General features: G+C 38.5%; 1 protein-coding gene across 1 annotated transcript in view; it reads left to right on the top strand.

The window, feature by feature from the left end:
- Positions 1-15,555, top strand: part of angpt1 (angiopoietin 1) — an 87,750-nt gene that overhangs the window by 51,073 nt on the left and 21,122 nt on the right. The window contains exon 7 of the mRNA XM_036566645.1: positions 5,358-5,524. Coding sequence (XP_036422538.1) covers positions 5,358-5,524 — 167 coding nt within the window. The remainder of the gene's footprint in view (positions 1-5,357; positions 5,525-15,555) is intronic.

Below are 15,555 nucleotides of genomic sequence, written 5' to 3'. Positions count from 1 at the left end.
CCTGGAAAATTGATTATTTGGATACTCAATCCATTTATATCTGCTGTAAAATAGCTGACTGATGGGATCTCAGTATGCTAAATGACTCTATATATTCTCCACAATGACCTAGACTGACAGTTCTGTTTTAAGAGAGAAGTATGTTTGACCTGGATTTGTTTGAGAGCACTGCTAAGGGTGAATGAGGTAGTGCGAAATCTATTGAAGCCCATTTAATAAAGAGATGTTTGAAATGACTCCCACATTTAAATAACATAGCATGTTGGACACTTAAAAATAAAGCTGCCAAAAAGAGTTCTTCAGAGTGCTACTAAATAAGAACCATCTTTGGTGCCGTAAAGAACTTTATAATGGATGGTCCTTTAAAGAACACTTGTTGTAAATGAGGTATGTAAGTGTGAGGGATCTTTTCAAAATTAGAGAACCTTTATATAGTGTACAAGTTCAACACTAATTAGAATAATATGTCCATGCCAAGAACCATTTGGAAACCCTTATTTTTAGCAGTGCAGGATCTCCAATTTCACTTCTTTTTTGCCATTGCTCTCATGATAGCATAAAGAACGGAATTGGGTAACGTATTCAGATGGCTGAAACATATTTCTGGGTTTTGGCAGCGATTTGATTTTAAAGGAGAGCAGGTTTGGAAAGGTTGCTATTTACGCCTATTAGAGAAGTGATGCATAGCAACCTTAGAGAGGATTATTGCGACACTGAGCTTTATCCATAACCACACACCCAAGAGGATGGTTCATTTTGAATATTAAATAGCAATTGATCTCCCCTCTGCCGTTTCAGTTACTCATGAAGTTCGCATGAGAAATGAAGTGGACCTGCGTGTGAACTTGTCTCAGAGCATGCTGTACTCCAGAACACTTATGTGCTCAGGGTGCGAGACCTGGCTTTTAAAAACCAATCATTGAGCCCACGCCTCAACAACACACACAGGCACATTTAGAGAGGATTTTAGTAATGTCATTCCACCCACGCATGACTTGCCTTAGACCAGAGGCATGACCCATATTTACGTCATAAACCACTCAGCCTGTAACCCTGCCGTAAGCGCATAAACATACAGGTTTCCTCGATATCAAGGGCCAGCACTTAACAACAGAACAGACCAGGCTTTAACAATCTAATTTAACAATCCCTTTTAAAATCTAAAATTTAACCCTTTACTGTTGAACTGCTGTACTATATAAATGTAGTCATTTAACTACATAATTCATTGTAGTTATATAGTTAGATAATGAATTACATTTACATTTTGTATCAGCAAGTTTAATGAGAATTTTAAAAAAAGCAATGACAAAATGTAAAACCTTTTTTATTAATGCAAAACAAACAACAAGTATATTTTTAAATTTAAATAACAATAAGATTTCTCCTCTTCTACTTAGAAACAATGAATCTAAAATTTCCATGTTAGAACTATTAGAACTAGGCCTTCAGTTCAGTGTCAAAACTTGGTCAAAACTTGGCTGTTTTTCATTTCTAACAACCCACTAATTAGACTGTCCCTCGTATTCACAGCCAGTGACGTATGTAGGACTTCCAGAAGGCCTGGAGTGATGTTTTTCTCACAAAATCAGTCATGCCTATTGGAAATGGCACATGATTAGCTGATTCCTCTGTCACTTCGTAATTACACTGCTAGTTAATTTACATTTACATGTACAGCATTTAGCAGACGCTCTTATCCAGAGCGACTTACAAAAAGTGCCTTGTCTATCCAGAGAAAGTATCTTTGCTGGTTACCAATAGGTTAGAGAGAACCTATTAATCTAGCGCATTGGGACTACTCTTCAGCTCTTGAAGTCCTTACTAATAGGGAACTTGCTTAGCTGTATCTACTTAGATGCCATGAAGGAAAACAGTTGTAATTGGCCAATATTCTGCTTGCTGTATAAAGAATTAAATCCTTTTGTTTCCATCCAAAACTTAACAGTGAAACAACAGAGGTAGTGTAATGCTTGTAGAGTTTAGATACAAGCATGATTCTATCGAATAAAAATAGAATTTTTACAGACATGCAGTTTTCAGTTCCCAGAAATCATTAGGCCTTTACAAAGCCCTGAGGGAAAATTACACCATACTTTTGTCATCACCAGCAGGGGTGTGACTGAAATATACCAGCCATAATATGTTTGTTAACTCCTTAACATCTGAGGCTTATTACATACTAAAGCTTATTATTCAGTAAGTACAGGGACTTCAGTGCAAAATAGCTGAATTTTTGCTTATAGAAGTGTGTAATAAAACTTTAGGCCTGCCGGAGGCCTCTGGCCATTTAAAGTGTTAAAGTGATTTAACGTCATTTACATACAAAGAAGGGCTCATACTCATGAGCTCAGTGACTGTCATAGGTAGCTCTGTCCTGCTAGATCATGAAGCAGTTGACTGCGCAAACTACCTGTGGAAACAACATCAGCATAAGAACTGTGCTTTGGAAGCTTCATGAAATGGGTTTCCCTGGCCGAGCAGCTGCACCCAAGCCTAAGATTACTGTGCTTAATGCTAAGCATCGTTTGGAGTGGTGTAAAGCACACATGTTCTTTTGAGTGATGAATCATGCTCCACTATCTGGTAGTCTGACAGATGAATTTTGTTGGATGCCAGAAGAACACTACCTATCGGACTGCTTAGTGTAATTAGTAAAGTTTGGTGGAGGAGGTATAATGGTCTTGGCCAGTGTATATTTCATGGTTTGGGCCCCTTAGCTTCAGTGAATGTAATGTTACAGCTACAGCATTCAAAGACATTTTAGATAATTATATGCTTCCAACTTTGTATTTATGAATTATATGCAGCAACAGTTTGGGGAAAGACCTTTTATGTTCCAGCATGACTGTGCCACACACATTGAGGTGCATGAAAACAAGGTTTGATGAGTTTGGTGTGGAGGAACTCCAGTGGCCTGCACAGAGCCACGATCTCAACCCCACTGCACATCTTTGGGATGATTTAGAATTATGGGCCGGGACTTTTTGTCCAACATCAGTGACTGACCTCACAAATGCTCTTTTGACTGGACAGACACAAACTCACTCACCTCAGAAAACTTGCAGGAAGCCTTCCAAGACGTGTGGAGGCAGGAAGCAGCAGGGGGGTGGCTGAAACGGAATGTCCAACAAGTTCATATAGGTGTGATGGTCAGGTGTCTACATACTTTTTGCCATATAGTGTACAGAGAAAATCAAGAGTAGTCTTTGTTAAAACATATTGTCTGTGTCGAACATCATTGGAATCATCTATAAACTGTCATTGTTAAAACAATAAGAGCAACTTATTTCTTCTGTATGTGATGAAGGATTACTCATTTATTTCCCCTAAAGACAGAGAATGAAGGAAAAGGTGCTGAGTGTTCCAGAGCCATATGGTCTTCATTTAGGGTGCCATAAACAGGTACAGTCCATTCAAAAAAGGGGGCTGTGGTTTGATCTGCTGCTGGACTGGGTGTAATTACTGTTGCTAGCACCTGTGCTGCATTAAGACATGATTCAGAAGCCTTTCCAGCCCCTTTAATGAGCTGAGCCGGTACAGTGCACACATGGGAAGTAATCGCAAGTTCTATTGAGAGGGGAGTCCTGACTGTTATATTAGGAGATTAGGAGTAATGACAAAGTGATGACACAAATGAGAATCGCAAAAGCCCTGCTCACGAGAAGCAGCATAAACTGTTGCATGTGTGTAGCGCATTATGCATTGGTAAGACTGTGGCTGTGGGACAGAATGATTTGTTTTGCATATTAGTTGTTCCTCTACATTACGTTTGACATCATATCTCAGTCTTATTAACGCAGATGACTGTTGTTTGGTTGGTCTTCATAATGCTTTACTGATTGCTTGAGTCTCTTATGAAACAAGAGAAAAGGAGAAGATAAAAATCAAGACGAATTTTTTGTTGTTCCAACCGTATACAAATATACAGTGGAACAACATACAAGACAGAGACAGTGTTTACTGAACCACACAGTACAAGTGACCAAGAGACAGACTACACAGTACAGTTATAACTTACGGTACAATAAATACACAACTAGACTCAAAACCAACAACAAATACTGAGTAAATACTCAGTCCTGAGTGGATGAACTGTGCAAACTGTATGTAAACTGCAATAGCAGTATAACATTGTGCAAGTCACCAGAAAACAAAGAGGGAAAGGAGAGGGCTGTAGTTACTTGTATTTGGATGATATATGAGGTATTAAGGAACTTGTTTTGTGTCCTTGTGATTCATTTCTGCCATGTTCATGCTACCATCAACATCAACATGAAGATATGATGACAATAGTACACAATTCACTTTCATCTTCAGAAGACATGTCCTTCATCAAGTTTTGCCTGAGTTCTCTTTGAATTTCAACACACTCACAAACATCAGATTTGTCCACTTGGGGAAGGAGTCTGAGTTACAACCCATGTTATAAAATGTTCCTCTTCATATTGTGTGCAATTACACATTTCCACCAGAGATGTCTCCAAATCCTCGAATCTTACATAGTGCCGCATTAAGTTGTACAAGAAATGTTAAAATACAATATTATGGAGGAGTTGTGGCAAATATGTTGAAATATAAAGTTAGACCTTTAGGGTGAATAGTGCCCTCATTTACAATACTGCCCAAATCTTTTAAATTTGATTTCAAATTTAAATTGTAATTATTATATTTATTATGATTTTTATTATAAGCACACAAAGTTGTTCACTAGAGTTTCACTGACTAGCTAGCTTTAGTGTTATATGCTAGCCATAGTGATCATTAGCTAGAATTAGGCTACATGCTTAGCCATCTTGTTGGAGGTGAGTTTATTTGTGCGTTTTGCAGATCAGCAGCGTTTCTTCCACACCTGATCTGTTCTGTCATGTCTAATGATCATTTACACCTACCAATTAAATGATGAATGCAAAAAACATGCAATGTTGAATGCTGCTGCTCTGTTTACAATATGATTATTATTATTATTATTATTATTAGTAGTAGTAGTAGTAGTAGTAGCATGTCAATAATAATAATAATTAATAATAATTGTGTATATATATATATATATATATATATATATATATATATATATATATATATATATAAAAATATAGATTTTTTTTTAAGCAGGCATTAAAGACCTAAGGTAGGTCAATGAGCATTGGTTCTATTGTATGTCAGCTCATCCCTGAATTTATGCAATTATAAGCTTAGGGAAAGGAAAGAAGGAAAAAAAGATAAATGGAGAGTTGGTTGTTGTTGCTGGTTCCTGCGCTCTCTTGGACCGGCCTGTGGTTCCCATGGCCTCCTCCAGGGTTCGTCACTAACCCTGCCGAATTCCTGCAGTGACCTGGGCGCGCTCTCTTTTGCAGGGCTTTGGGAGTGTGTCGGCTGAGCACTGGCTGGGGAACGAGTTTGTGTACATGCTGACCAGTCAAAGGCAGTATGCTCTCCGCGTGGAGCTGACCGACTGGGATGGACATCAGGCCTTTTCCCAGTATGACCACTTCAACATCGGCAGCGAGAAAAACAACTACAGGTACTGCTGAGCCCCCACTGTTCCTTGACCTCCTATTTAACAAGCACATTAAATACATCTATTTTTTATATACCACACACTATTGCTCAGTCATTTTTGAATCACTCATTACATTAATACATTTTCTTATTGTATACAACAGTTAAAACTAAACAGTTAGTTCTGACAACATAATTTGATTGGTTGAGAAATGTTGTACTGTTATTTACTCCATTTACGCTGCAGCTCACATTAATCATTACTAGTTTTTATTTTAATATATACAAAAAAAAATAATAAAAATGAGACATTAAATAACTAAAAGAGATTCTAAAAGAGAATAGTTGACCTGCAGCCTGTTTGGTCAGATTCAGAAGAATGTTGCAGATTCAGAAGAATGTTGCAGAATGTTGCCAGACATTAACAGAATACAATTCAGCCAACATGATGGGCTGTGAAATGATTTACAGACTGATTGGAAAAAACTTTCAACATAATCTGGCAAATACTGCAAAAGCTGAGCTGAACCTGATATTGTGACAGTTTTATGGTTCTTTTCAAAAGGTACTACTTTTCTTGGCGGAAGGAGTTGCCAATATTAAAGCATTTAATACAGTGGTTTAGGTTTCTTTGTTTGACTTATTTCTTTGTTTTGTAGAACTGTTACATTGCAATCAATAGAGACTATGTGCTATCACAAATAACATCATGGCTGTTATGATCTGTAGTACATAACGCTGTCGCACGCCTGTAACCAAATCACAGCAGTAATGTTATCCATGATAAAGGTGGGCCAACTCTGTATTATTGCCCATGGTTTTGACATGAGATGTCCAACAAGCTCATACAGTGTGATGGTCAGGTGTCCACATACTTTTGGCCATAGAGTACATTATAACTGACAGAAAATGGACCTAATATTGACAGCATTGGCACTCTGCATTGCTTTAAAGTGTCCTAGTGGTCTTTGACCCTTTCAGTGGAAGTAAAGCAGGTTCAAACCCAGCAGGCATTCGTCTATGGCTGACGTTTGAGCTCTTCCAGATTCTGAGACAAATCATCACAAGTGATCAAACATTCATGAGCAGAGACATTCTCTTCCAAGGCTGTCAGTGGGCTTGATAACAAGCCTGGCTGATACCGACTTCTTTGACATCTCACTGTCCTCTTTTCAACTTGAAAGGAAATTTGACTCGTTTCACAACAACTTAACATATTTCTGTGATGGCAAGTTTCAGAAAACAGGGATTAACAGATCAAAATTCACATATTTTAATGGCCTTAAGCTTTTATGTTCAGCAGTGGGGTCAGGTATAACCCCTAGTGGTGCTCTTAGCTTCATTTCTAGTTTGTGGAAATTTTACTGACAAAGCGATGACAGCATCACGTTCCATTCTGCACACACTCACAGTGGCAGTCTCTGTGGGATTTTTACATGGATTTCATGGATAAAACTGAGGAGAGAAAATGTGCTATTTCTGTTTTTTTATTTATTTGTTTGGAGATTGAATTGGAGTTTAGTAACATGAAATCCACTGAAAAGTTTCACTCTTTTCTCACTCTTTCAGAAGAGATTACCTCAAGACCTATACATTTTAATGTACAATACATACAGTCCCCTCCACAATTATTGGCACCCCTGGTAAAGATCAGTAAGAAAAGTTATAATAAATTCACCTTTTGGTGAACTAGCTTATACTCACACTGAAACATTCAGAAGAATCCAACCTTTAATTGAAATAAATTTATTCTGAGATCTTTTTTAAATAATACATTCTTTTGAAAACCACATGTGCTGCAATTATTGGCACTCTTGGGAATTCTCAAAATTCCTTTAGTCAATCTTCAACATGGGAAAGACAAGAGAACACATAATTCAAATAAGAGAAAGTCTGTTGACCCTCCTAAATCAGAGAATGGCTATAACAAAATAGCTGCTCAACTGAAAATGCCCATATCTACAGTTAGGGCAATACTTAAAAAGTTCCAACTGGAACTGTGACAAAGAGCAAAATAATCGCCAAGGATCACTGTTGGAGAGTCACAGAAAAAAGCAAAAAAATCTTGGATGCACCAAGTCTCCAAAACTACCATCAGATGCCACCTCCATGCCAATAGATTATATGGAAGGCATGCCAGGAAAAAGCCTTTCCTGTCATCTAACCACAAACGTAAGCACCTAGATTTTGCTAAATGCCACTGGGACTTGTGTTCTATGATCAGATGAAACAAAAACAACAAGCATTCAAGGCAGGTTTGTTGTGAAAAGAAGGATGACTACACTGAAATGACCTGATGCCCACTGTTAAGTATGGTGGAGAGCCTGTGATGATGTCCCTGGGAACCTTGTTAGGGTACATGGCATCATGGACTCCATGAAATACCAGGACATTTTACATCAAAATCTGTCTGCCTCAGCCAAGAAACTAAAAATGGGTCGTCGCTGAATCCTCCAGCAGGACAATGATCCAAAACATATGTCCAGATCAACACAAAATGGTTCAGTGAACACAAAGTCAAGCTTCTGCCATGGCCATCTCAGTCCTCTGATCTAAACCCCATAGAAAACCTGTGATGCAAGCTAAAGAGGAGAGTGCACAGGAGAGGACCTGGGACCCTGGGCAATCTGGAGAGATACTGTAAAGAGGAATGGTCTCAAAACCCTCTTTAAAGGTTTTGTGCTGTTTTCTTGGCAAAGTGAGGTTATATAAAGTATTAAATGCAACGGAGGCAATAAGTGTCACACTTTTTTTTTCTCAGAAAATATGTTCTTCAATTAAAGGTTGGATGTGAGATGTGATGGAGTTAGTTCATCAAAAGGTAAATTTCTTATAACCCTTCTTGCTCATCTTTACCAGGGGTGCCAATAATTGTGTAGGTGTAATGGATTTTTAGAGGCATTTGAACTACCAAAACTCACTCACGCATGCTCGCATGGGCCCACATGAATCCACTTGTTCAGGCCACCTTTACAAGAACATTTCTTTATCTTTGGTACCTATTAAAATGTATTGATATGTGAGTGGAAAATATTAGTGCTTGCTCTTGCTTCTGTAGGTAGGGAGTGAAAAAGACAAATGTACACACAATAAACCAGTCTTGAACTGTCTTCATAGATCTTTTGCACAGGCATGACGGATCCGTGGGTGGGCTGAACGTTGAGTTCACGGACGAACTTTCAGCCTTTTACTCTCTTGCAGACGTACTTTCAGCCTCATGCAATTCCTCAACCTCTTTTGCATACTGAACGTTCATTCCCCTGTGCATTTCCTCACATATCTTTCATCATATTCAGCACTTAATAGATATAAGGTATAAGAGTGTATTAAATAAGGTGTTTGCTAAGTGTGGTTCAAACACTGCAGTAGGAAAATAATAGCACTAGTCAACCACATCAATTCAGTGTCAAAAAAATGAAGATCTGAAACAGTCAAAGGCTTGTCCAGAATTTTAGACATGAGTGGCATAAGGGGGGCAAAAGCACTCTAGGAGGTGGCACTGCCTAATTCTGTACAATATAGTGTTACATTTGCTGATTATCTGATTTGTCATTTGGGGTGAAATGAATCACTACATAAAAATAAGACTTTATTGGCTTCATATTTGCTCTACAGTTCCAAGTTGACACTAAATATAAAAATGTGCACTGACTGTGTCAAAATCATGCATCTTCAAGCAATCATTTATTGAAAAAAAGATTCTGTTGTTCCAGCTGTTCTGTGTGCAGTGATTAGGGAAAATGATTAGCATACCATGGGGTCCCTCACAACTTGGTGCTGCCTTGACACCGCTGTCCTCCTTCTACATCCATCTCTCCCTGCATATCAGCCTCCTCTGTCTCTACATCAGTCTTTTTCTTTCACTTCAGACTCCTCTCCAGCCTCCTCTTCCTCCACTTCACTCTCTTTTCCGTCCATTAGCTCTCTGCTTGTCTCTGTCACAGCCACCTCTTCCATAGTTTCTTCCTTTTCTTTTTAGTCTCTCCATTTTTGAGAAGAAACCTGAGAACCTTTCCCTTTCTCTTCATTTGAACTCAGTTTTCCAAGTTTGATACAGCAAAGTAAACAAGAACACAATAAATAGCATATTCTTCAGATATCCAGAGAAAATAGTAACAACTTGTTGCTAACTTGTTGTCTCATTCCTAGCGGTTTTAGGCTTAAAATAAATATATAAGTGCATTTTTTCCATTTTTGCATGTCTTCTTAGATTCACCTTTAATGGCACATGTCTATAATATGATACCCATATGTTTCATATCTAAATGCTTTGATATCTTCGTTGCTTTCCACAACTGCTGCAGCATTTTCAATGGCTGTAAACTCTTTGCACACCACTTCACATGTGTCTCCAATGTCGACTAAAGGGTTTCCAACATGTCGGTAGGTCCTTAGTGATTTCCTGAGCGTCCATTGGTCAGTTTCACACAAAATGTAGACAAACACACCGAATTCACCAATTATACACAAAGAGAGGCTGATGACGTCCTTCATTATCCTGAAACTCTCTTCATAGCCTCATAACTTCAGATGTGAGTCACTTATGATCTCAGATAGCATCGAAAGGGCGACTCTACAGGCTCAGGACATTTTTTCATTGTATTTCTGCGCTGTATTATCACAAAGATAGAGAAACATCAAATTTGATGTACGAACAGGTTCATGGACCTAGCATTGGCAGCTAGCATGTTGGTATAATTTAATTCAACAAAAGACAGAGTATACTGAATAATGAACAGCTCGATTACTCTGAACGCAATAATGACTATTATTATACTCTTATTATTGTTTAATGTTATACTTGTGTAAGCTAGCATTCACACAAGGGCTTTTTAATGCGAGGCTTATTTCAAAGGTGGGTCCCGCATGTAGCCACACCCCTGGAAACAGTATATCGACATATTTTGTGAAATCATTGTCAAAGATCAAAATAATGTCTTCAGACAAGGCCTTTTCAAACTCTCTCAAGGGCACTTCTTTTCACTGTTGTCTATGGAGCAACACACATCACTGACACTTGGCACAAACATTGACACAAACTGAATGTGAAAAAAAGCTTTCAATTTAGTTTTTATCAGTCAGTTTTGACATGTTTATCACTCGCCTCGGTCTTTTGTGTTCTCTCAAATCACTTTCTTGTGTTTTTTGGTCAATCAAAATGCATTAACTCTATTGCTTAAGAGGCATGTCCTGATGATTTGCGCTTAAATAGGTGTGATCGCATCACAGTAAAGGCAGAAGGCTTATATGGATAATATATACTGCTCAAATGACTTATTTTCTAGTCACTTATAAATTCTAGGAGCTGCATTTTTGTGCTTATTTTGATGTCAAAAATCAAATGGGATTTTGACCTTGTAGGAGAATCATACCGAACCTGAAAATACAGTATATGTATCACTACCTTCTTACTCATAATACAGCCTTCGCTATAACCAAGTGAAAAATGCTCTGCTCTTTTTCTGCTTTGCAAATTCAGCTGGCTCAGAACAGCCTGTGCCTTCGAAGGGTTTCAGGAATCTAATCAACAGTCTGATCTCTATAAATAGATTTGTTCTTTCAAACTGTTGTGGTATGATAATTACGCATTGCTTCTGCGGAACGTGAGCCAAAGCAAACCCTTTCCCTTGGCTGTAAACAAAGTGTGTGAGAGGTTGCTGCTTCTGTTAATTGTGCTCCAGCACCTCCAGTTTTCACTGGTGTTTTACAGTCTGTGTACACTACACACAATGAGGAAGTCATGTACAGAGATGAAGGTTACTATTTCCATTTAAATGAATGCCCAGAGCAGGGAAAATGTAAGGTTATAGACAAAGTAGTTATAGGCTACCATATAAAGCAATAGTGCAGTTGTGCATCTCCATTCTGATAAGAAAGTACACAATCTCCAGTTCACAAAGCTGCAGTGGAAACCACAGATGATAATTTAAAGCTTAATGGATTATGAAGCACAAGCCTTCTCAGTTATCATAACTGGTGGTGGAGGCTTGCCAGCCAGGAAACATTTGCTTGACTGCCAGCCTCTTGCAGTCGCCTATTTAAAGCTAGACGGGAAATGACTTAGGGTTAGAAGTGGAGTAATTGCACAGAGAAGCAGAAGAACTAACGGCATAACCTAAATCACAAACAAGGGCTAACTGTCACATATATTACTGCTCCTCGAGTTAATGAGTTCCAAATTATACTTACAGGCTGAAGTCTGAAATGAACTAGAGGGCTTGGCCGCATGTGCAGCACAGCATGATGAAGTGCAGCTAATGACCTTATATAGTGAACGTTTTTCTCCCTTACCAACTTTTCATCACTGGATTAAGACAATGCTTTTGCCAGAAGATAAAGTGTACAAGCTCTAGATAAGATATTACACATTTGTGAGTTATTGGTTTCTGACAGTTTTCTCAACAGCCTATTCACTTTTCAAGAAACAGTATCTAAAAGGCCCTAACACAGTGGTCACCAGCCCTGGACATGGATAATCAACAACTTCAGGATGCCTTGATTGGCTGAATCAGATACATTAGTGGCAGGTAAGGAGGAGGCAGCGTTTTAGATGCAAGCTGGAACTAATCTCCGCAGAAGAGTAGAGCTCCAGGAGGGTTGGTGACCACTGGCCTAATGCATTTCTAAAGACCATACGCACATTTTGTCATAGAAACGCAGTCAGCAGCAGGGAACATGGAAACTCACTCTTCCAGCCAACAACAATGAGGCTAGGCATTAAAACAAGGAGTATGAAAAATATGCACACACAAGGGAAAGTGGGCCAGGTAGAAAACAAAACATAGAGGGAGAGTGAAATAAGTGAAACAGTGTGCAAATAGATGATGCCGGGGTAAATGGGAAAGACAATGAGTTTAACTGAACAAGTTTACATTGACCAAACAAACATTCATCAAGTAAACCTGACACATCACTGTGTTTCATTGAAACAACATTACTGACTCGTTACTGAGATGCATTTGTTAAGTAACATCAACAAGAGAAAGCTGATTAAAACCAACAGAGCGATTTTTTTCCCCAAGTAATTTTGAATCATTTCTATTGGTTCATGATTTTCTTGAATAATGGAGATATAAGGCTTTGTTCTGACAGCAGCAATGTGCTGCTATCATTATTGGATACGTTAGCCCCTTAAAATCCTGGACTTATTACATCCTAGAGCTTATTATTCAGTAACTACAGGGATTTCAATGCAAACTGATTGAGCCATTCCTAGGTTATAGAAATGTATAATAAAGCTTTGGGCCCTGGCCATGTAACGGGTTAACTAGACACTGAATGAATAGACACATTGCATGCCAATTTGTAAGATCATTTGTGATGTATTTTGTTTTACTTTGTAGTGTTTATAAGAAGAATAAAACAAAAACTGTAAAGAGTCCAGAAAATACACAAAACCCTTTCATGGAGACATTGTAATGTATAAAATAAATTCGAGCAGCAAACAAAATCAAACTAAATGTAACATCATTCTGTTGGTCCCTCTCATCTCTATTTGGAAATAAACGTTCATCCAAATAACATGCAATGTTTTGCCTGGCCAAAAATACGTTGGAAAAAGCTTATGGAATGTCTGATCCACCTATGGCATTATCCCAGTGCCACTACATTCATCTCCCAGGGCTTTAAATAGGGTCACCTGGCAGTGATCACTGTCAGAGAACTTCTGATGGCATGAAGAAAGCATTTCTCCATTTGGCAAAGATGGATGTGTAAAATAGAGAACTGTATCCAGGATCTGGATCTGGATCCAGGCTTTAACATCTACTGTACAATAAAAACTGACTTTGTGTCACACTACTGTGTAGATAATCTGTTGGACATGTACGTCTCTTGCTTGAGTTGGACTGAGAATGTTGCCCAGATTGTAAAGAAAAACAAGATTGCTAGTGTTATATAGTTAAAGTATGGCATGGTGATAGATGACCCCATGTATTCTGATGGCAGCGGCACATGGTAATACTGCACCCATGCTGACCAGGGACAACCACTTACATTCGTACTACACTGTCTCCTGGCCAAATACAGTGTCTGAACTTCGAACTTCTGAACTTTGGTTTTGCACTGGAGCTACAAGACTAATGTGGCTGAAAAGCAATGGAAGCTTATAGCCCTGTTAGCATTGTACAGGCAGAATGCCTAAATCATCACATACTTGCCTGTAAAGTTGTTAAGTAATAAATTAAATAGACTAATTAGGTGGTTTCCAGCATTCTATGACATACTGTATAAAAATGGAAAAACTTGAAACCTTGATAGCAAAAAACAGTTGCAGCAGCCATCTAGAAGCTTGAAGCTCTTATCCAGAGTGACTTACATTGTAATCATGTTGCAGCAGTACATGTGTAGTGTAGGTTAATGTAATGTTCGGTGCCCAAAGACTCTTATTTAAACAGCATGGTGTGCCTACCTGAGTGGGGAATGAAACCCCACTCTACTGTGCGGAGGGCAGTGGGGTCATCCTCTACATTATACCATCCCTTGGGTGGTCTTCTTTCAACTTTGTGAGAACTTTTCTGATATTTGTAAAGTTTGCTGGCACACATTATATGTGCTGTAAATGCTATAATAGTGTAATTTCTATATGCCATATTACATGACATATCATACAACAAATGCAGCATCAGAAACAGTACAAAACGCCACAAGTTGGGCTGCACACATTGACTTGCCTGTGTTTTGTTCAGAACTATGGTTGATATGGTCAACTAGTGTAACCAGTATTTCATCTGAGACTGTTTCTCCTTTCAGGTGAGGCTTTTCTCTGTCCTTCATTATCCTGAAACTCTCTATTCCTCCAACTTTTTCCTTTGTACAGCAATAAACAGTGCAGGCTTCTCTAATTACTGCTTTTATTCATCTGTCTGTTTATATTTCATAGACCTGCCTGGCTGAACACTGGTCAGTATATTTCTACATAAAGTTGAAAAGGCTTTTTTTCACAAAATTCATACTTACAGGTGAAGCATCATGTGAAGTGGTTTGCAAAAAAGTGTCTAAGGAGTCAACTCCAGTAATGTGTGTTTAGAGTTTAGCGCCAGTGGCTTAGGCAAAAGAAACCCGAACCCTGCTTTTTGAGGATTGTGTGCCAATGTACATTAAAATTGTGTAAGCAATTGAGAGAGACTACAAAATGTTAGAGGACTAGAAACGTCATAGAGGTCATTTAAAATTAGATGTACTAGTGTAAAGTTTCTGTGACCCTGTTTACGTAAGTGGGTGTACTGTTCAAGGGAAAAGAATGATCACACTCACTGATGGGAGAAAAAAACATGTCTAATACCTTCAATAAACAGTTCAACTGTTTATCTGTCCAAGTCTTTTTGACTTTCCATTTGCAAGCAGAGGCGATTTCCACACCAAGCCAGTGAATGCTGGCGCTCTGCGTTCGTGTGTTTAGGTGAGGTTGGTTAGGACAATTAAGGAGTAGATTGTGTTTTGTTGTAAACAGAGCTAAAAAAGCAGAATAGGAATAGTTTCAGTGCATTAAGAAGTGGGCATGGGAACTTTAGCAAACCTGGCTAGCTTTTCTGCAGTCTTTTGGTAAACCTCAAACTTCTTTGCAGATGTCATTAATCACTTTCCGTAAGGACAGTCAGAGGGCATAAGCAGTATATATATATATATAGAGAGAGAGAGAGAGAGAACAAAATTGCAGGAAATTAATGCATGAACAACATTTCCCATTACATAGGTCATGTTATGTAAGGACTTTTTACAAACAAGCTATAAATTGTGAGTGTAAGCGCCACTCCAATTCCTGAGGAAATATATTGATTCTGCTTACAGTCCAGTTTCTACAGCCTAGACATCGTGAAGCTCCTTCAGTGTGTAACAATCAGCTTTGCAGATTTTAGTCTGAGTTGTCCAAAGCGATCAAAACTCTCGTAATATCTGCCTGGCAGTGAGGCCTCTATATCACTACACTGGATACAATTATTGGTCATGTCGCCTGTGTCCAGCTGAGTACAAGTGCCTGTCCAGAGTTTTGATAAAGTACCTTTTAAAGAACAATCATATTTAACCCTAATTCTGAGAAGTGTCATCAGTGTT

Source organism: Colossoma macropomum, unplaced genomic scaffold, assembly GCF_904425465.1.
Source record: "Colossoma macropomum unplaced genomic scaffold, Colossoma_macropomum, whole genome shotgun sequence".
Lineage (NCBI taxonomy): Eukaryota > Metazoa > Chordata > Actinopteri > Characiformes > Serrasalmidae > Colossoma > Colossoma macropomum.
This window is presented reverse-complemented; position numbering and strand designations above follow the sequence as displayed.